General features: G+C 34.0%; 1 protein-coding gene across 3 annotated transcripts; it reads left to right on the top strand.

Moving 5' to 3' along the window:
* The first annotated feature begins 5,435 nt into the window (after positions 1-5,435).
* Positions 5,436-20,011, top strand: CCT (RNA polymerase II transcription mediator). Of its 3 annotated transcripts, none has more exons than XM_088219399.1 (13): positions 5,436-5,639; positions 7,276-7,456; positions 8,115-8,174; positions 9,276-9,381; positions 9,840-9,908; positions 10,017-10,070; positions 10,175-10,282; positions 10,905-11,054; positions 11,156-11,503; positions 11,820-14,245; positions 15,039-17,675; positions 17,876-18,206; positions 19,136-20,011. In XM_088219399.1, exons 2-13 carry the CDS (start codon positions 7,329-7,331, stop codon positions 19,586-19,588), a joined length of 6,870 nt encoding a protein of 2,289 aa, XP_088075525.1. In that variant the 5' UTR covers positions 5,436-5,639; positions 7,276-7,328; the 3' UTR covers positions 19,589-20,011. The 3 variants fall into 3 exon arrangements, with proteins under 3 accessions (XP_088075525.1, XP_088075523.1, XP_088075524.1); XM_088219397.1 differs by having other exon boundaries at positions 7,262-7,456; XM_088219398.1 differs by lacking the exon at positions 5,436-5,639 and adding an exon at positions 5,669-5,842 and having other exon boundaries at positions 7,262-7,456.
* The last annotated feature ends 1,118 nt before the right edge of the window (positions 20,012-21,129 follow it).

Here is a 21,129-nt window from a genome sequence, read left to right as displayed (position 1 = left end):
TGTACTCTTATCTATCTTTTTCTTTTCATCTTCTTTCTCGGTTTGTTTTATTTTTATTTTTTATTTTTTTTTAATCTTTTCTCATTTTTTCATTTCATCACCATTTTTTTCTTTTTTTAATCATTTAATCACATTCTCATCAACATAAAATAAAGATAAAATAATAATAAAATAAAATAGTAAAGATGTAACAAAATTAAAGAAACTATAAATATAATGGTAATAATGATAATCCTGCAACTATGGATAAATTCGATTTTGTTTTACTTTTTCAATTGTTATTTCATGAATCCTTTTTATTATTATCATTACAATTATTATTTTTTATTTATTTATTTTAATTATTATATATTTTTTTTATTTTACTCTAACAAAATTGGGGTGCAATAACTAGTGTTAATCTTTTTGATGATGACTATTTTTATTTTGTTTCCTTATTTATTATACTTTGAATTCTCTTTTCATTATACTTATTGTTGTAAACTTGACTATGGCACATCAATATCAATAAATAACAAGTGACACTTATTTAGTTAAAGATGACATTTACATATTATACCTAAAGATGTAGACATCAGATATCTAATAATTAAATAACTATCAGATAATAAATCTCAAAATAATCACATTATAATTATTTGACTAATTAAACTGGATAATTAGTTTGTCATTATTGATTATGTCACCGCTCAACTCATTAGTTTACTACGTTATATAAATTAATTACTATACTAGGCTAACAGAAAAATCTTTTTTTTACAAATTTTTATATTGATAAATGAAATATATTTATGAACTGTGTTATCATATTTATACTTTATTATATATGACCGATAAACTGAAAATCAAGTGATTCTGATGTTGATTACATGAAAGCTTCATTTCACACCCAAAGTAGTTATAGTTTAAGGAGAAATCAAAGACAACAATATTTCATACCATAAGTAAATGTTAAGACCATTTTTAACTTACCATCTTAATTCATTTTCGATGTCATTACCACACATCAACATACTTCTTCAAACATAACTAGATTAATTTTTTAACCTAACCTCTAGAAAAGAAGAATTTATGAAGTACTTTAAATTAATAAACTTTACAAGTAGTAAATATCCAATCAAATAAAAGCAAATAATTGGTTTGTCATTATTAACTAGGTCACCACTCACCTTATTTGTTTACTATAGTTATATAGGTTAATAACTATACTAGTCTAATAAACAAATGTTGTTCTTATAAATATTTACGTAGATAATGAAAATATATTTATGAACTATATTATTATATTTATGCTCTATTATACATGATCTATAAACTAGAAACTATGTGATATTGGGTTGATTACATGATAATTTTATTTCACATTCAAAGTAGTTATGGTTTAAGGAAAAAAACAAAAACAATAATACAAGAGCTATGTTGGTTTCATACCATACATGCATCTTAAGACCATTTTTATCTTATCACCTTAATCTATCTTCAATATAATTATAATCTATCAATATGCTTCTTCGAACATAAATAGATTAATTTTTCAATCTATTATCTATAAAAGAATAATATATGAAATAACTTACATAAGAAACTTTACAACTAGTAAATATCCAGTCAAAAAAGGTAAAGTAAGTGATCTATCATTAACTAAGTCATTATTCACTATATTAGTTTACTATAGTTTTATAAGTTAATTATTACGCTAAACTAATAGATAAATTTTTTTTATATAAATGTTTATGTAGATAAATACCCTATTATACATGACCGATAAACTGAAAATCAAGTGACCTTAAGACTGATTATATGAAAATTTTATTTCACATCTAAATTAGTTATGATTTAAGGAAAAAAACAAAGACAATAATGCAAGAACTAGATTAGTTTCAGACCATATATAAATCTTAAGACCATTTTTAACTTACCACCTTAATCCATCTTCAATATCATTATAACATATCAACATGTTTATTCGAACATAAATAGGTTAATTTTTCAATCTATTCTCTATAAAAAAAGAATATATGAGATAATTTACGTAAGAAACTTTACAACTACTAAATAGTCAGTAAAAAAAAGCAAAGTAATTGGTTTATTATTAATTAGGTCATTATTCTTTATAGTTTATTATAGTTATATAAGTTAATTATTACGCTAGACTAACAGACAAATCTTATTTTTATAAAGATTTATGTGAATAAATATCCTATTATACATGACCGATAAGCTGTAAATCAAGTGATCTTAAGGTTGATTACATGAAAATTTTATTTCACGTCTAAATTTAGTTATAATTTAAAGAGAAAATAAAGATAATAATGCAAGAACTAAATTGGTTTCGTACCACATATAAATCTTAAGATCATTTTTAACTTACCACCTTAATCCATCCTCAATATTATTACATCCTATCAACATGCTTCTTCAAACATAAATAGGTTAATTTTTCAATCTATTCTCTATAAAAGAAGAATATATGAGATAACTTATGTAAGAAACTTTACAACTGATAAATATCCAGTCAAAAAAGACAAAGTAATTGGTTTATCATTAAGTAGTTCACTATTCACTTTATTAGTTTACTATAATTATATAAGTTAATTACTACGCTAGACTAACAAATAAATCTTATTTTTATAAATATTTATGTGGATAAATAGCATATTATACATGATCGTTAAGCTAGAAACTAAGTGAACTTAAGGTTGATTACATGAAAATTTATTTTACATCTAAATTAGTTATAATTTAAGGAGAAACGAAGACATTAATGCAAGAACTAGATTGGTTTCGCACTATATATGAATCTTAAGACCATTTCTAACTTACCACCTTAATCTATCTTCAATATCATGACAACCTATCAACATATTTCTTCGAATATAAATAGGTTAATTTTTCAATATATTCTCTATAAAAGAAGAATATATGAAATAACTTACGTAAAAAATATTATAACTAGTAAATATCCAATCAAAAAAGGTAAAGTAATTGGTCTATCATTAATTATGTTACTATTCATCTTATTAGTTTACTATAATTATATAAGTTAATTACTATGTTAGATTAACAAACAAATCTTATTTTTATAAATATTTATGTGGATAAATACCCTATTTATACATGACCGGTAAGCTAGAAACCAAGTGACCTTAAGGTTGATTACATGAAAATTTTATTTTACATCTAAATTAGTTATAATTTAAGGAGAAAACAAAGACAGTAATGCAAGAACTAGATTGGTTTCACAATATATATGAATCTTAAAATCATTTTTAACTTACCACTTTAATCCATTTTCAATATCATTACAACCTATCAACATGCTTCTTCGAACATAAATAGGTGAAATTTTCAATCTATTCTCTGTAAAAGAAGAATGTATGAGATAACTCACGTAAGAAACTTTACAACTAGTAAATATCCAGTCAAAAAAGGCTAAGTAATTGATCTATCATTAATTACGTCACTATTCACCTTATTAGTTTACTGTAATTATGTAAGTTAATTACTACGTTAGATTAATAGATAAATCTTATTTTTATAAATATTTATATGGATAAATACCCTATGATACATTAACGATAAGGTAGAAATCAAGTGACCTTAAGGTTGATAATATGAAAATTTTATTTCATATCTAAATTAGTTATAATTTAAGGAGAAAACAAAAATAATAATAGAAAACTAGATTGATTTCAGACTATATATGAATCTTAAAATCATTTTTAACTTACCACCTTAATCCATCTTCAATATTATTACAACCTATCAACATGCTCCTTCGAACATAAATAGATTATTATCTGTAAAAGAAGAATATATGAGATAAGTTACGTAAGAAACTTTACAACTAGTAAATATATAGTCAAAAAAGATAAAGTAATTGGTCTATCATTAACCAGTTCACTATTCACCTTATTAGTTTACTATAATTATATAAGTTAGTTATTATGCTAGATTAACAGACAAATATTATTTTTATAAATATATATGTGGATAAATACCCTATTATACATGACCGATAAGTTAGAAATCAAGTGACTTTAAGGTTGGTTATGTAAAAATTTTATTTTATAGCAAATTAGTTATAATTTAAGAAGAAAACAAAGACAATAATGAAAGAACTAGATTGGTTTCAGACCATATATGAATCTTAAACTCATTTTTAACTTATTACCTCAGTCCATCTTCAATATCATTACAACTTATCAATATGCTTCTTCGAATATAAATAAATTAATTTTATAATCTATTCTCTATAAAAGAAGAATATATGAGATAACATATGTAAAAAACTTTACAACTAGTGAATATCTAGTAAAAAAAAAAGAGTAAAATAATTGGTCTATCATTGACTAGGTAGCTATTTCTGTTATTAGTTTATTATACTTATATAAGTGAATTACTAGGTTAAACTAACCGACAAATCTTATTTTTATAAATATTTATGTAGATAAATATACTATTATACATGATCGATAAACTAGAGAAATCGAGCGACCTTAAGGTTGGTTACATGAAAATTTTATTTTACATCTAAATTAGTTATGATGTAAGGAAAAGACAAAAATAACAATACAAGAGTTAGATTGGTTTAAAACCGTACATAAATTTTAAGATCATTTTTAACTAATTGCCTTAAATTATATTCAATGTCATTACAACTTATTAACATGCTTCTCTGAATGCAATTAGGTTGATATTCCAACCTAACCTCTAGAATAGAAGAATTTACGAAATATCTTATTTTAAGAAATTTTACTGACTTTTAAGCATTCATTGTTCATGATTTGCCAATTTGATTTTGCAAACAAAATACATTAAAATATTACAGATATTGAAATCCTGCACTAGTCTTGATTTAATTTTTTGTCATACATATTATTATATTGTTTTTCTTATAGTTTTAATATACTTTATCTTAAACTTCTACATACTTATGTCTACAAGCATATCAACATATAGCTGTTTTAAAAGTTAATAATTAATATAAAATAATACAAAACCATAAAAAGTACTAAAGATTTTTGGCTTACGCTTACTCCCTCACCAGAGCAAGTTAAGATGTTTGTCCTTCAAAAAATTATGAAATGAACTCAAAAAAAAGACAAATCACCTAAAAAATAACCCTAGAAAAGAGTAGTACTATGGCAAAGATTTCAGATAGAGTGGGGGGGCTTTTTCAAATTCTCACCGTATTAAATAGAATTTCACAAGGCAATCAAAGCACATGATGAGCACCAACTTACCCCAGAATTTGGCTCCTCCCAACTTTAATTGTGGTGTCCGGGGTCTTTTGTACTACCCATTTTGTCCCTACCCTATTTGGCTGCAGCATTCTAAAATTTCACACATAATACCAAAAACGTGTAGGGGCATAATGGGAAATCAGAGGGGTAAGAATGCATATAACAAAGATATAATAATAAATTTTAACCAGTAGATCGCTTGCTTTCTCTTTTATTCAAAGCACAGGAAGCAACAGAGGCATCATCGTCATCATCAGCCAAGCTAAAGAGTCAAAGCTCGAGACTCGTATCGTCTCGTCTTGTCACGTTTCCCCCTCACATAACCTTCTAAACGTTCTCTACATACAGATGTTATCTTTCTTTGACTTTCTTCAAATCCCCAATTCCCCAAAGGTAGGCCTGACTCCCCCATTTTTTTTTTTTTTTCTTTTTCTTCTATGTGTTTATGTATTTGTCTTTCTACCTCTGTGAGTCTTTGTTAGCGCCAATTGTATCATCGAGTTTGGGCTTCGAATTACGAATTTGCCATCAAAACCAAACTTTACTCGGATGTCTAATCTCGAGCAGCTCACTTTGGTCGGAGCCTGGGAATTAGAGTTCGTTACAAAACCCTAGTTTTTATTTCGTTTCTTAAATTTGCTGGTTTTGGTTATAGATTTGATGGTTACGGCGTGTCAGCACGTCTCTAGTGTGAAGAAGGGATATGGGTGTTTGGAATTTGCATGATTCAGTGGATTTTTTTTTCTTGGCCGAGGCGTGAAGTGTTCCTTTTTTTTTTGCTTCTTTTCTTTGAGTGATCAGCCGATTCACGTCACTTTGCTTGGTGTAGATTGGAGGGGATAGAGTAAAGTTTCGTTTTTGAGGTTATTTGATTTCGCAGATCAAAGTAGTTTGATTAACTATGGCGCTGGCTTGCTATTGCATCATCTTATGGCGGTTGTTTGAGAATCTCAATGATGAGAGTTGTAGCATTTCGTGCTAGTTAAATTTTCAGTTAAGAACATCTGGTTAACACATTTATGTAAAAAATTTTGTTTGGTGATTTTAGTTTTTGAGCTTAAAGATAATACCTTTAGGTTTGCTCGGCACACTGGGAACTCCAAACTATGTCTTCCTTTCTTGTAAAGTTCAGCACTTTAGACATGTGAATGTGCAGTTATGGAGTTTTTCTATTCACCATTAGTTTTGGCACTATTATGCAACGTTAATATGATTAGCCTGAAACATCAGGGTTGAAGCGTGGGAATCTTTAAAATGCAAAACTATATGTTTCCAAGCGATGGTTTATGATGGACTTTTTTGCTTCAGTGGAACATCGTTAAACTATTAGCGAACATATTTAGGTTGTAGAATCCTCTTTAAAATAATTCCATGCTATTTTTATGATATTAGCATCTATTGCACAGATTCTCTTAATCTCTTTTCCTGAATTGACATAATACCAGGATAAAATTCAAGGGTATGTGTGTTCTAACTGTCTCCTTCGCACCTGATTATTGTCACTGTACATACTAACGTCAAAACAGTAGGGACCAACTTATTATTCCCTTGACCATGATATATTTTTACTTACCACAGCATCATCTTTTATTGGCTGTGGTAGTGCAATTTGTTGCTACTAATTAGTGTTCCTTGGTTGGATTTCTTTTAAGGGTTTGTAACCAACTAATCTCTTTGCTTTGCCATGATGTGTTTTTACTTACCATAGCAGCACTATCTTTGACAGGCTGGATAGTGTGTTTACGATGCAGCATAATTAGTGCTCCTTGGGCTGTGTTTAATTTAAGTATATGGTGTTGAGGGCAAATGCAGCCATCAATCACAATGTATGGAAACATTTGGGAGTTGATATTTAATGCTACATTTTGTATGATTAGATAGCTATGGTTGGCTGGCTGTTTCGATTACTTGATTTTCTTGAATTTCTTTTGATCCACCAACTCACCCTGAAAGGAATGGGGGAAAACAGATTGGCTTCTATAGATATGACATTGAATGATGCTTTCTGAATGCAGTTTAGCTTGCACAGTTTTTTGTAGTGCATTGATGTCAGAAACAGTATGCCGGTGATTGTTTGGAGAAATGCAAAGGTATCATGCTGCCAGCTGCACTAGTGCAGTGAATAACAGTGCAATAGGTGTGCCATCAACCAGGGATGGACCACGACCTGATTCCTCTTCAATCTCAGCTAATTTCCCCCTAAATTCTAGGTATGTGCTTATTTCAAGTTATTCTTGGCCTTCCTGTGTATGTGCTAATAATGAACTTCTGATCTCCTCTCCCTTGTTAATTTAATATTTTTAGAAGCTCTGTCACTCCGGTATTTCTTGGGTCATTTCATTTTTTGAATTTCCAATTTGTTTCCCACTGATTGCAGCAGTGTTATTGGATGTTGTGTGCTTGATATGGTTATTGATATTGCTTTTGGAAGTATCTGGGAAATGCAGTGGTATGGATTCCGTCATCTGCATTTTGGAATGAACATATTTGTATGTGGATATTGTGGGACTGTAATACTATATTTTGATTGTTTGTACTTGTCAACAATTGGTAGCTATGCAAAATGGTTAATAAGAATGGTGAAACTCATGAAACTGGTTTTTACTTGTATTTGGATTCCAGAACTTCTTTATCTCTTTTTATCCTTTTGAAAAGAGACACCTTTGTTTATCTTACTGTTGGGTTAGGTTGCACATTGGCTGCGTGCTTATTATTACTGATATGTTGCTAAGGAGTTGGCATGATCTTTTTCATTCTAATACTGTGACAAACAGATGCCTTTTATTTTTTAGCATTGACATTTTTAAAATGAAATTATTTAATGATTCTTAATGACCATTTAATGTTTTCTTTTTCCTTTTTTTGCAGGAGATCATCTCCATTAACCGCATACAAATTGAAGTGCGAGAAGGAACCTCTAAATTCTCGGTAATTCTGCAATAGAATACTATTAGTTTAGTTACATCTTTGGGAAGGGGGAGGGAGACAAAAAGGAATTGAAATTTAGGAAGCTAACATGTTAAGTTCTTTGGTAGAGTTTTTAGCAGTGTACTGTGGAGGGATTTTTTTTTTCTTTTTCTGGGTTTCTGCGGGGGGGTTGAATTTCCTCGTCATTTGCTTCTAATGTCAAAAAATTCTTCCCATCCAATTTGGGAGAGAATGGTTGGCATACGCGGAAGTAAGTTGTATTTTATTGTGATAACGGGTTCACATGTAATAGTTTCTTGGAAACACAACATTCTGTTTAAATATCAGTAACTCCGCCATTGTCTTTCGTTTTTTCTTTCTCACTTTTAAACTGTTTAATCCTCATTTCCATTTTACTCCTCAACAAAGTAAATAAAATGCTTTACATTTCCATATAATTGCATGCTATTATGTTATGTTCCATACTTTCTCCTCTTGTCTTCCTCCCGCTCTCCAAAATAAATGATTGCACTATGTTTAAATAGAAACTTGTAAAGGAAAGGAAACAAAAGGTTTTCGAATGGAAGAAAAGGAAAATTTTTCTCTTCCTAGAATAACTAAAGTTTGAGGGAGGAAAAGAACTGAAAAGATTCTTATAACTTTTTGTTCTAATTTTAGGTGTGAAGATACAAGGAATAGATTACCATGAGTCCTGTTATAATTAGGCAACTTTGAATATAGACAATTTATCACTAGAAGTTATTATCTTGTCCTTTTCCTCATTTTCCACAATTTGGAAAATGGAAAAAGAAATTGGAGTTTAATTAAGAGGTGGGGAGACTGATCTTCACCTTCCCCCATCTTTTTGTTTTCTTGTGTTTGCTCTAATATGGGAAAAGGTGGATGATTCTCTTACTTTCTTCATGCATGCCCTCATTTCCCTTGATCCAAATATAGTGATAGTATGAAGTGATTGACGCACACTTCTGTTTAACTTGAACTTTATAAAGCTAATATCTGAATTTTCTTTCTGTTATTTTCTAAAGAGGAGTTGCTTGTCATCCTTTAATACTCTTGGCTAGGCCCTCTAATATCAACTGTTTGTCATTGTACCATTTGTAGACTTGGTCCACCTGACTTCCATCCCCAGACTCCAAATTGTCCCGAGGAGACTCTGAATAGAGAATATGTGCAGTTTGGATACAGGGAAACTGTTGAAGGAATTGAGGTACATTCTAGAATCAACTAAAACTAGTTACTTGCTGAAATGGCGACATTTGTGGGCATGCCTGTAATTCTACATATTGGTGGTCATTATATCAATATTTCTTCATTTATAACTTGGTTTATCACTGTGGGCATATGAATTTCACTTGAATATATTCTTAATTTAATGTTTCTTTTGAAGAAACCTTAGCTCCTTTTCAGTTTATATAAAGTTTTGTGCTTTTATTCATGCCCTTAGTTCTGGTTGGTGGCCTTATTCCTGTTGTACCTTCTGGGGTATGGGTTCCTTTATGTTTAGAATAACAAGTGACAGCTACTTGGAGGTTATGTGTCTCCAAATGATACTAGTTTGGGACTTTGCCTGGAGTGGGTGTTAAAATTATCAAAATATGGTTGTCATTTAAAACATGTTTTTTAGGTTTCAATATATTGTCATTACCCAACAACATTTTCTTTCAGGAAGCCAGAGAGATATCACTATCCCAGGTTCAAGCTTTCAATAAGCCTGTTGTTCTAAAGTGCAAAGAGGTAAATCGGTTGGCTTGTGAAGCTTATCTGCACCTGTTTTATGTTTGATTGCATGAGAAAATTACTCCGTGACTGGCATGAGATGTTGTTTGTTGCTCTCTTCTGTAGGCTATCAGAAAATGTCTTAGAGCTATTAACGAGTCTCGTGCACAAAAGCGTAAGGTGATGTATCTCTTCTATTGAGGTTTATTTATTTACTGTTTCATTTTTTCTGGTGCTGATGTTCTTTTGGAGTTGGAGAATTTAAATTATTCTTATTGTAACAGGCTGGTCAGGTCTATGGTGTTCCTCTTTCTGGTTCACTTGTAACTAAACCTGGAGCCTTTCCTGAACAAAAGGCATGTGGGGAAGACTTTAAGAAGAAGTGGGTTGAGGTATTTAATGTTCTGCTGAGATCAGCATTAGTATTGATTGAAAGATGTTTGATAGAAGTATACACTGTTAAGTTGCATAATTGTTCTTTCATCGGAAAACACTTGCACAAGTGTTAAATGGCAGTTCATGGTATTTTCTTATTTACTGTACTTGGCCTCTAATTATGTAATGGGACAATAAAGACATTTGGAACTTTTGACTCTTATGATAACTTCTTCCAGGCAACTATGAAGATGCCAAACAATGAAATGAAAATATTAAGAATTTGATATTATAAATATGAAAATTAGTTTGCTACTTATATTTTCAGAGTGCAAGGTTTAGAAGGTTTCTCTCCTAACATTGGCCTAATTGGTAGTCTTTGATTAAGATAATTTCTAAAGCATTATTTGACTTGCGATAGAAGGTGCAATGTTTAGCTAGGTGTCATTTTATCTGGTTTGGTCAATTGTAAAATTTGATTTACCATAAAAAAGTGGTTATGTATCAGAATTGCTTGCAGTTGTTACGTTTCCTTTGATCATAGGGAAAACCTAGAAAAGTGAGATGAGCTTCGATTTAAATCTTCATGCATTTTAAATATATATATATTTCTAATATAACTTTGTTTGCTTTTCTTAGGGTTTATCACAACAACATAAGCGGTTGCGATCTTTGGCTGATCATGTTCCCCATGGATATAGGAGGAAATCATTATTTGAAGTTCTTATCAGGAACAATGTTCCACTTCTGAGAGCAACTTGGTTTATAAAAGTAACTTACCTTAATCAGGTATGCTTCATAAGTATTGGTAACAATACTTCAATATTGACTTTATTTTAGTTGGCTATCTTTAATATTGTAAGGTGTCAGATTACATTTCTATTTTGCAGGTCCGCCCTGGTTCTGCTGCTATTTCTTCTGGAGTGCCTGACAAGACTCATTTTTCTCGCACTGAGCTCTGGACTAAAGATGTTATTGATTACTTGCAATACCTTGTGGATGAATTTTCCTCGAGAAGTATTCCACATTCTACTCCACACAATAGAGATCGATCACCACAAATTCCTTATGCTGGATCAGTACCACAAAGGAATCATCCAACATCGACAGTTCTTGATGGCGAGGAGCCTTCCCTACATTTTAAGTGGTGGTATGTGGTGCGGCTCCTGCAGTGGCACCATGCCGGAGGGCTTATTCTTCCTTCTCTTATCATTGATTGGGTTCTGAACCAATTACAGGTATTATGTTTTTGATTCATTGTTGTTGGGTCACCCTCCATTGGTAAAGGAGGAATTTAGAAGCCTTTTTGCTGCAATAAATGCTTTGTAAATTTGTACATGGGTTGCACCCCCTTGGTGCTCATAGTAATATACTTTTCACTTTGTATTTAAAAAAAAATGTTTCTGATTCATTGTTGTTATTTTATTTACTTATTGTTTTCTCTTTGGGGTAAGAAATGACTGATGTAGTTCCACAATGATGGAGAGTGTTTTCAAGCATGCGGTCTTTCATTTTTTTCTTTGTTTTCTTATTATTATGTTTGTGTTTTTGTAGGAAAAAGAAATGCTTGACATCTTGCAGTTACTATTGCCAATTATATATGGTGTCCTAGAGACCATTGTTCTTTCTCAGACATATGTACGCAGTCTAGTGGGAATAGCTGTTCGTTTCATCCGAGAACCTTCTCCTGGTGGATCTGATCTAGTTGATAATTCACGGAGGGCGTACACAATTTCTGCACTGGTTGAGATGCTTCGCTACTTGATATTGGCTCTACCAGATACTTTTGTTGCTTTGGACTGCTTCCCTTTACCACCTTGTGTTGTTTCTTATGGTGTAAATGATGGTAATTTTGCATCAAAGGCATCTGAGGACCATGGAAAGATAAGAAATCATTCAACAGAAGTTGCTTCTGCATTTCCTAGTAGAGGAGTTGATGCCCAGTATCAGTCCCTGTCCTTTAGTCATGTTGTCTCAACTATTCAAAGAAGCGCAGATAATCTTGCAAAGGGGGCAAGTGCTGGATATCCTCAACATAGTGTGGCTAAAGCTGTGCAGGCCTTGGATAAAGCTCTTTTGCAGGGAGACATCCGAGGGGCTTACAGGCATCTCTTTGAGGATCTCTGTGATAGACCTGTGGATGGAGCTTGGATTGCTGAAGTTAGCCCGTGCTTAAGGTCATCGTTGAAGTGGATTGGGACTGTGGGCAGGTCATTAATTTGCTCTGTATTTTTCCTTTGCGAGTGGGCGACTTGTGATTTTAGGGATTTCCGGACTGCTGCTCCTCAGGGCCTAAAGTTCACAGGTAGAAGAGATTTCTCACAAGTATACATAGCTATCCAGCTTTTAAAACTTAAGATTAGAGGTCTTCAAAGTGCATCATGGAGAAAGAATGAGGGCACTCTTGGAGTCACTAGCCTTGGAAGAAATATTAGTCAAATAAGTAATTTTGTTGGCCGGACTTCTGCTGGAAATGCATGTGAACTTAAAAGCTCGACAAAAGGTGTGGATGGAAGAAATATTAATTCATCGGATATATTTGAAAGCCCAGGTCCTTTACATGATATCATAGTTTGTTGGATTGATCAACATGAAGTGCACAAGGGGGAAGGGGCTAAGCGCGCCCAACTACTTATATTTGAACTCGTACGGTCAGGACTGTTTTACCCCCAGGCATATGTGAGACAGCTGATAGTTGGTGGGATTCTGGATACAAATGGACCTGTTGTTGATCTTGAAAGGAGGAGAAGACACTATAGAATCTTGAAGCAACTGCCTGGGCAATTTATACATGACACTTTGGAAGAAGCAAGAATTGCCGAAGGGTCACAACTTTCAGACGCTGTTCATATATACTCAAATGAACGTCGGATTGTCCTCAGAGAGCTTCTAGTTGATCAGCACAAAAATGCAGATAATTTGAATTTATCAGCTCCGAAGCAAAAGCATAATCCAATCTCTGGAATGGATAAGGCTTCCTCAGCTTCAGTTGATCAATGGAAAATCATTCATTCATCATCAAATAAGTTTTCTGCTAAGCATGTTAAGAGCAGTTCAGATGTTGAAGAACTAAAGATTTCTATCTCAGTTCTGCTGCAGTTTCCAATGTCATCTTCTACTTCAACAGACTCAGGACTGGATGAATCCCAAGGGAGTGCTAAGAGGCCTGCTGGGTCAGTATCCAACAAGATCGATGTGGTGGAAGCTACACCTGGGTGCGAAGATTGTAAAAGGGCAAAGAAACAAAAGCTAAGTGAGGAAAAGAGCTCATGCATCCAGGGACATTCGCCAATTCCTTCTGATGATGAAGATACATGGTGGGTGAGGAAGGGAACTAAGTCCTTGGAGTCTTTGAAAGTTGATCCTCCACTGAAATCAACAAAGCAGGCCTCTCGGGGAAGGCAAAAGACTGTACGGAAAACCCAAAGTCTTGCACAATTACAAGCTGCTAGAATTGAAGGTAGTCAAGGGGCATCTACAAGTCATATATGTGATAATAAGGTGAACTGCCCTCACCATAGGACAGGAATGGAAGGAGAAACTCTTAAATCAGTGGATGGAATGAAAACATCTAATTCTGGAGATGTTGTCTCCATAGGGAGGTCTTTAAAGCATCTGCATTTTGTAGAGAAAAGGACGATTACAGTTTGGTTATTGTCAGTGGTTCGGCAATTTGTTGAGGATGCTGAGAAAACTGTGGCAAAGGTTGGTCAGTTCAGCAGGTCTTTCATTCCTATAGATGATAGGAGCTCTGTCAAGTGGAAACTTGGTGAAGATGAACTCTCTGCCATACTCTATCTAATGGATGTTTCTGATGACCTAGTATCTGCAGTGAAGTTTCTTCTTTGGTTGTTGCCAAAGTCTCTTAGTGGTCCTAATTCTACTATTCAAAGTGGGAGGAACCTCCTAATGATGTCTAGGAATGTGGAAAATCATGCTTGTGAAGTGGGGGAAGCATTTCTTTTATCATCACTTAGAAGGTGCGCTTTTTTGTTATATCATATTATATCTTAATCTGTGTTGCATTCCTATTTAATGAATTTCAGAATTGTGGATATGGTTTAGTTCTGCTATATTTGGAGATTGTTTATTGTATATTATGTGATGGCTTTCACTTGTTTTTCTTTCTATAAGATGATCTCTTTATCTTGTCTTACCAAAGCGATTGTTACTCATTCATTTAGAGATTGGAAGTAGGTGTAAACATAATAAAAGCATTGAAAATTACATTTGACCCTTATTTGTACAATGTAGTTGAGTTTAGGATTAGGCTGTTCAAGCCTTAATATTTTTTTAATGGAACTGGTAGAAAGGTTTTGATTCATCTAATTCCTTGTCTGAACTTATATGAAATTCTCATTCTTTTGATTAAGAGGATCCAAAGTGCATAGAATTTCTGAGTTGTATACAACACTAGTTATTTCAAGGGCAACCTCTCATTTGTGCTTTGTCATAGAAGCATAATATCCTATACCAACTTATTTAGTTGACTTCATTTACCATGGAGAAAGATTTGGTTCTATTTCCTTTTAAAAGAACTCTCTAGAGTTAATTACTGTTTTTACTTCTCTGCTGTACTTAGTTTAGGGTGGTGTCATACTCACAGGTAATTTTTCCAGCATCTGTTAACCAATTTATGTTTATTGTCTTAGGAAGAAATTTTTTTGCAAATTCACATTCTTAATAAGTTTTCACTCTTTGCATAAATTTGGTAATTGGATACTGAAGAAACATTTCTTTTTCTTTGATATGCCCGATGGTAATTTGGCCCAGGTATGAGAACATACTTATTGCAGCCAATCTTATTCCTGAAGCTTTGTCATCCACAATGAATCGTGCTGCAGCAATTATGGCTTCTAATGGAAGACTTTCAGCTTCACCAGCATTAGTTTATGCCCGGCGTCTATTGAAGAGATATGGCAATATAACTAGTGTGATTGAATGGGAGAAGAATTTCAAAGCAGCATGTGATAAGAGACTTCTTTCGGAACTTGAACCTGGACGAGCAATGGATGCAGATTTTGGGTTTCCACTTGGGGTTCCAGCAGGAATTGAAGATCCTGATGATTATTTACGTCAAAAGATAAGTGGTGGAAGACTTTCTAGAGTGGGTTTGAGCATGCGAGAGGTGGTGCAACGACATGTTGAGGATGCCTTCCGCTATTTGTTGGGTAAAGAGAGGAAACTCCTTGCTGCTGGTTCAACAAAAGGTCCTGCCATTGAAAAATGGGATGATGGATATCAGATAGCTCAGGATATTATAATGGGATTAATGGACTGCTTTAGGCAGACTGGGGGTGCTGCCCAAGAAGGGGATCCATCTTTGGTGTCTTCAGCTGTTTCTGCCATTATTAATAATGTAGGCCCAGCAACTGCAAAGATGCTGGATTTTGTGGCGGGAAGTAACTATTCAAATCATCCATCAGGTGCAAATTCATTAAACTTTGGTAGGCGCATTTTGCGTATCCATATAACCTGCCTTTGCCTACTTAAGGAAGCACTTGGCGAGCGTCAAAGTCGAGTATTTGAGATAGCTCTTGCAACAGAAGCTTCCTCTGCTCTTTCTGGAGTCTTTGCTCCTGGAAAGGCTTCCCGAGGCCAATTTCAATTGTCTACTGATTCGTATGATTCAAATCCAAATTTGTCTAGTGATATAAACAATTCAGCAAAATTAGCACTTGGGAGAGCAACTAAAGTCGCTGCTGCTGTTTCGGCACTTGTCATTGGGGTGATAACTAATGGTGTTACCACCCTGGAGAGAATGGTGACAATCTTAAGATTAAAGGAAGGTTTAGATATCATTCAGTTCGTAAGGAGTACAAAATCCAACTCTAATGGTAATGCTCGCTCAATAGGGGCTTTTAAAGTGGAGATCTCAACTGAAGTTTATGTGCATTGGTTTCGACTGCTCATCGGGAACTGTAGAACTGTTTCTGAGGGACTGGTTGTGGAACTTTTGGGTGAGCCTGCTATAGTAGCTCTCTCAAGGATGCAGCGGATGCTTCCTCTCAACTTGGTCTTTCCACCAGCATACTCAATATTTGGATTTGTTTTATGGAGGCGGTTCATTTTGGACAGTAACCTTGGGACTCGGGAAGACATCCATCAGTTGTATCAGTCTTTAACACTGGCCATTTGTGATGCCATAAAGCACCTACCTTTTCGTGATGTGTGCATGAGAGATACTAGGGGGCTTTATGATATTGTTGCTGCAGATTCTACTGATGCTGACTTCGCAATGATGCTGGAGCTAAATGGCTTGGACATGCACGTGAAATCGACAGCCTTTGTTCCTCTCCGGGCGCGTCTTTTCCTGAATGCCTTGATTGATTGTAAAATGCCATCTTCTATATATACTGCAGATGAAAGTAATCGAGTTAGTGGACATGAAAGTAATCGAGTTAGTGGACATGGTGAAGCTAAAAGTCAACATGCAGAGAGTGAAACGAAGCTTTTTGATAAGCTCGTACACGTGTTAGATACGTTGCAGCCTGCAAAATTTCATTGGCAGTGGGTTGAGCTCAGGCTTCTTTTAAATGAACAAGCCCTCATTGAGAAACTTGATAATCATGATATTTCCATATTGGATGCTATCCGTTCTTCTTCACCCAGCCCCGAAAAAGCTGCTGCTTCTGAGAATGAGAACAATTTTGTTGAGATTGTCCTGACAAGGTTATTGGTCAGACCTGATGCTGTTCCTCTTTTTTCAGAGGTGTTTCATCTTTTCGGCAGGTCACTAGAGGATTCGGTGTTGATGCAGGCTAAATGGTTCCTACAGGGTGAAGATGTTCTTTTTGGTCGGAAAACAATCAGACAAAGGCTTGTAAATATTGCTGAGAGTAAAAGTCTTCCAACTAAAGCACAATATTGGAAGCCTTGGGGCTGGTCCAGTTCTGGCATTGACTGTGTAGCAAACAGGGGAGAGAAGAAGAAGTTGGAAATCACTTCTCTTGAAGAAGGCGAAGTGGTCGAAGAGGCCATGGACTCGAAAAGGTTTGGCAAGGGGTCCTCTCAAACATTTGATGTTGAATGTTCCAATGTCAGCCAGCAGCTTGTGACTGAGAGGGCTCTCATTGACTTAATTCTTCCTTGCATAGATCAAAGCTCCGATGATTCCCGCAATACATTTGCAAATGACTTAATCAAGCAGTTGAATAGCATTGAGCAGCAAATAAATGCAGTTACTCGTGGGGCAACAAAACAGACTGGAGCAGCTCCATCTGGAATTGAAGGTCCTGCAAGTAAAGGGAGTAATCGCAAGGGCATCAGAGGTAGCAGTCCTGGATTGGCCAGACGACCAGCAGCAGGAGTACCAGACTCTGGCCCACCATCCTCTTCAGCTTTGCGATCCTCTATGTCATTGCGATTGCAATTTTTACTTAGATTGCTTCCCGTTATATGTGCAGATGGGTAATTAAATTACCACTGGTTCTCTTTATGAAATCTCTGACAAACAAGAGTTGTCCTTTATTAATTGTTCTACTCTGTTGCGGCTTGTCTTTTTATATTTAACTCAGTTTATGGATATGCTCAGTAGAAAAAGAGAAACCTATTTCCATGAACTTTTGATACGCCTGTTTTGTCTAAGTTTCAGATGTTCTGTTTTTCAGGGAGCCTTCAGGGCGTAACATGAGGCACATGCTTGCCACTGTAATAATTCGTCTCCTTGGCAATCGGGTTGTGTATGAGGATGCAAATCTATCCTTCTATCCAGTATACAACTATATGACAAAGAGGGAGGTGGAGTCGCCAATGGACCCTTCATCTGCATCCGCAGATGTGTATGGTGAAAGTCTTTTTGATCGGTTTTTGTTAATTTTGCATGGCTTGTTGAGCAGTTGCCAGCCAAGTTGGCTAAAGTCAAAGCATGCTTCAAAATCAACCACTGAATCTTCTAAAGATTTCTCAGCATTTGATCGTGAAGTAGCAGAGAGTTTGCAGGTTTGTGTTCTTCAATATAAAACCTATAGATTTTAGCTCTTTGTGTAACTGATAGAGTTAGCTTTACATTAGTTGTATATTCTGGGAATATTTAGCAGATTAATTATGGCTCAAGAAATTGGCTTTTGAAAGCCTTACTTCCTCAGATTTGACTACATTTTATTTGTGATATTTTGAAGAGAATTGAGAAAAGTCTAAGAGTTCTGCCTTGTGATGATTTGCTAAAATTGTGAGACAAGTTTGGTTTCTGAGAGTTAAGAAGGTTTTCTTTTTTTCTTTTCTTTATTGAAGTTATGTTTTGCTGGCAAGAGTTTGATGTTCTGCGATGGAAAGGCCTGGTTAGGAAGACGAAGTATTAAGCTTAGAAAGGTTAATAACTGGTTCATTTTGGAAAATAGTCTAGTCATAAATTACAAATATACACTGTCCTGCATGGTAGTTTTCTAGATGATTAAGATGGCGGTTTCTTGTGACAAATTTATCTTCTCGCTAGTTTTGATCCCATAATCACGAGCTTTGATATAGTTGCTAAGTTGAAGGTTCTTTTCTTATTTATTAATACTAATCTTGTTGGCATTGTGGAAGGTGATGTTGCGAATCAAAACTTTTATTGATCAGGCATTTGAATTGGGTGTTTAGTTGTAGTTTCCTTCCTATATCACAATCAGTTAATGAAGATGGATAGTTCTGACACCATAGTTTCTTTACAACTCTGGATTTTACTAGACAACTTCAGAAGGTCTGTTTGCATAAGCTTTCTTCTCAGATTAGGAGAAAACAGTTGTGCTAATATGCCGATACAGATCTGACATTATTGTTTCTTGACAAGCATAATCAATCACTTGTGTGGTAGTAAATGGACTACTTATGGAGGTTATTGTTGATTGTGCTATTTCTCAAATATAGATTTTTTGTCCTGTTGAATGCAGAACGATTTAGAGCGAATGCATTTGCCTGACAAGATTAGATGGCGAATCCAAGCTGCCATGCCGATACTACTTCCTTCTGTACGGTGTTCTATCTCTTGCCAGCTGCCATCTGTTCCACTTGGTGCTCTTGCTTCACTTCAATCCAATGTTTCAGCTCCTACGTTTTACACTGGAAATTCAAATGCACCCCAAAAAGGTTCAGCTCATTTAGCAAGATCTTCTGCTAACATGCAAGTGAAGTCAAAGCAAGTGCCATTGCAACAAGATTCTGAGATGGAAATTGACCCATGGACACTCTTGGAAGATGCAGCAGGTTCAGGCCCATCAAGTAATGCTGCTGTAATTGGCAGCGCTGACCATGGTAACCTTCGAGCTTCCAGTTGGTTGAAAGGGGCTGTAAGGGTGAGACGAACAGACCTCACATATATTGGTGCTGTGGATGATGACAGCTGATTTTAGGTTAACCTCCAATTTTTGATTTGGCCTACAATGAGCAAATCCCTCAACAGGTAATACTTTAATGTATCATTGTTTCTCATGATTGGCGACAAGGATCAGCCTTGTGCTTAGCTTGCCTTTCTTGACTCTGCTAGGGTGAAGGGCACTTGGTTGAGAGGGACATTTGTCATTTTTTCTTAATATATTTTTCTTTTAATTTTGAGAGAGGGGTTTGGGTGGTGGGGGTGGAATGAGGGGCAGGGCCATTGTTGAAGGAAAATGTAAAGATGTGTTGCTTAACCCTCCCCATCTGGACTGTTCACCTCCATTTTTTGGAGGGTTGTATATATAGGGATAATTGTTTCAGTTTATGATTGATCTGAGTAAAATATCTCAAGAATGATATGTAGCTGGTTCAGAATAAGTCTTTTTTGCTCAGATGCTTTTTGTTAACATTCTTTTTAGATCACACAGTATTATTGTATGAGATCTTTCAAGAGTAAGCACTCTCAGGATTCATTGTTTAGATGCAAATCACTGAGTGTTTCAGAAAGAAAGAGAGAAACCACCAGAAGATAGAAAAAGTCCAATTATCATTCTGGATCTGGAGCAAAGAGTTCAACGATATGCTCTCAACAATATGTTCATTTATTAATATGAATGCATTACGTTATGGATTTAATACCAGAGTGTAATAATTAGTAATTATGGAATTACTGTAAAATGTATTTAATTATATGTTTCCTTGAAAATTAAGAGAATTGAAGTGTAACAAATTAATTTCAATTAAGTTGGAGTTGGAATTGTTTGTGAGCATAAATCTTTGCTATCTTTCACTATAATTTTAACACTTTTTTAAGAACAGTAAGCGCCAATCTCAAAATAAATCTTACAATGTAAGTAGGGATTGTGCTTCACTTGAGTATGTTGTCTATTTTATTGTAAAATCATGGTTTGTTTATTTGGGGGATGAATGAGTCAGAGATTTAATTATTTTTTGACCGAATTCGATGATAAATTAAATTAAATCAACTTAAACTTTTGGATTTTTCCAGTAAAATTTATTACTAAATCAGTTTTGTATATTAAAGATCTTTTATTGATTAGAAAGTACGGAAAAAAAAAATATATATTGAGTATTTAACCCGTTGTGATTACTTCAAAATATAATAAGTTCGTCAAGATCATGTTAAATTTAGTTATCACAGTTCTACTAACACATTAATAAATTAAAATTTTAATCCAATTAAATTAAGTATTATAATCTTATTACCATTAATTCATAATACAAAAAAAATTATCAAGTTCTACGTTAAAGTGAAGTTCGTAATCATGACCTTTAAATAAAATATTAAAGTTTGAACCATTATATTAAAAAATTCAAATGGTTAAAACAAAAAACATACTTCTTTATTATTTGGATTAATCTTATAGCTAATTATGTAATTTGATTTGTTTAAACAATTATGGAACTTGATTTAATATCAACTCATCATAAAATTATCTCTATTACCTTTTGGAAGTAAGATATCCATTACACTTATTGGTAGTACATT

Source organism: Carica papaya, chromosome 5 (genome assembly GCF_054855325.1).
Source record: "Carica papaya isolate Zhongbai chromosome 5, ASM5485532v1, whole genome shotgun sequence".
In the NCBI taxonomy this organism is placed as follows: domain Eukaryota; kingdom Viridiplantae; phylum Streptophyta; class Magnoliopsida; order Brassicales; family Caricaceae; genus Carica; species Carica papaya.
Note: the sequence above shows the minus strand (reverse complement) of the source record. Positions and strands in the feature narration are given on the sequence as shown.

What these genes read in the sequence shown, in the direction of transcription:
- CCT (XM_088219399.1), top strand. Translation starts at nt 7,329, where the DNA reads ATGCAAAGGTATCATGCTGCCAGCTGCACTAGTGCAGTGAATAACAGT. An exon ending in AAGGAACCTCTAAATTCTCG is followed by an intron (nt 8,175 to 9,275) that starts GTAATTCTGCAA and finishes TACCATTTGTAG; the next exon opens with ACTTGGTCCACCTGACTTCC. An exon ending in CTCGTGCACAAAAGCGTAAG is followed by an intron (nt 10,071 to 10,174) that starts GTGATGTATCTC and finishes TTATTGTAACAG; the next exon opens with GCTGGTCAGGTCTATGGTGT.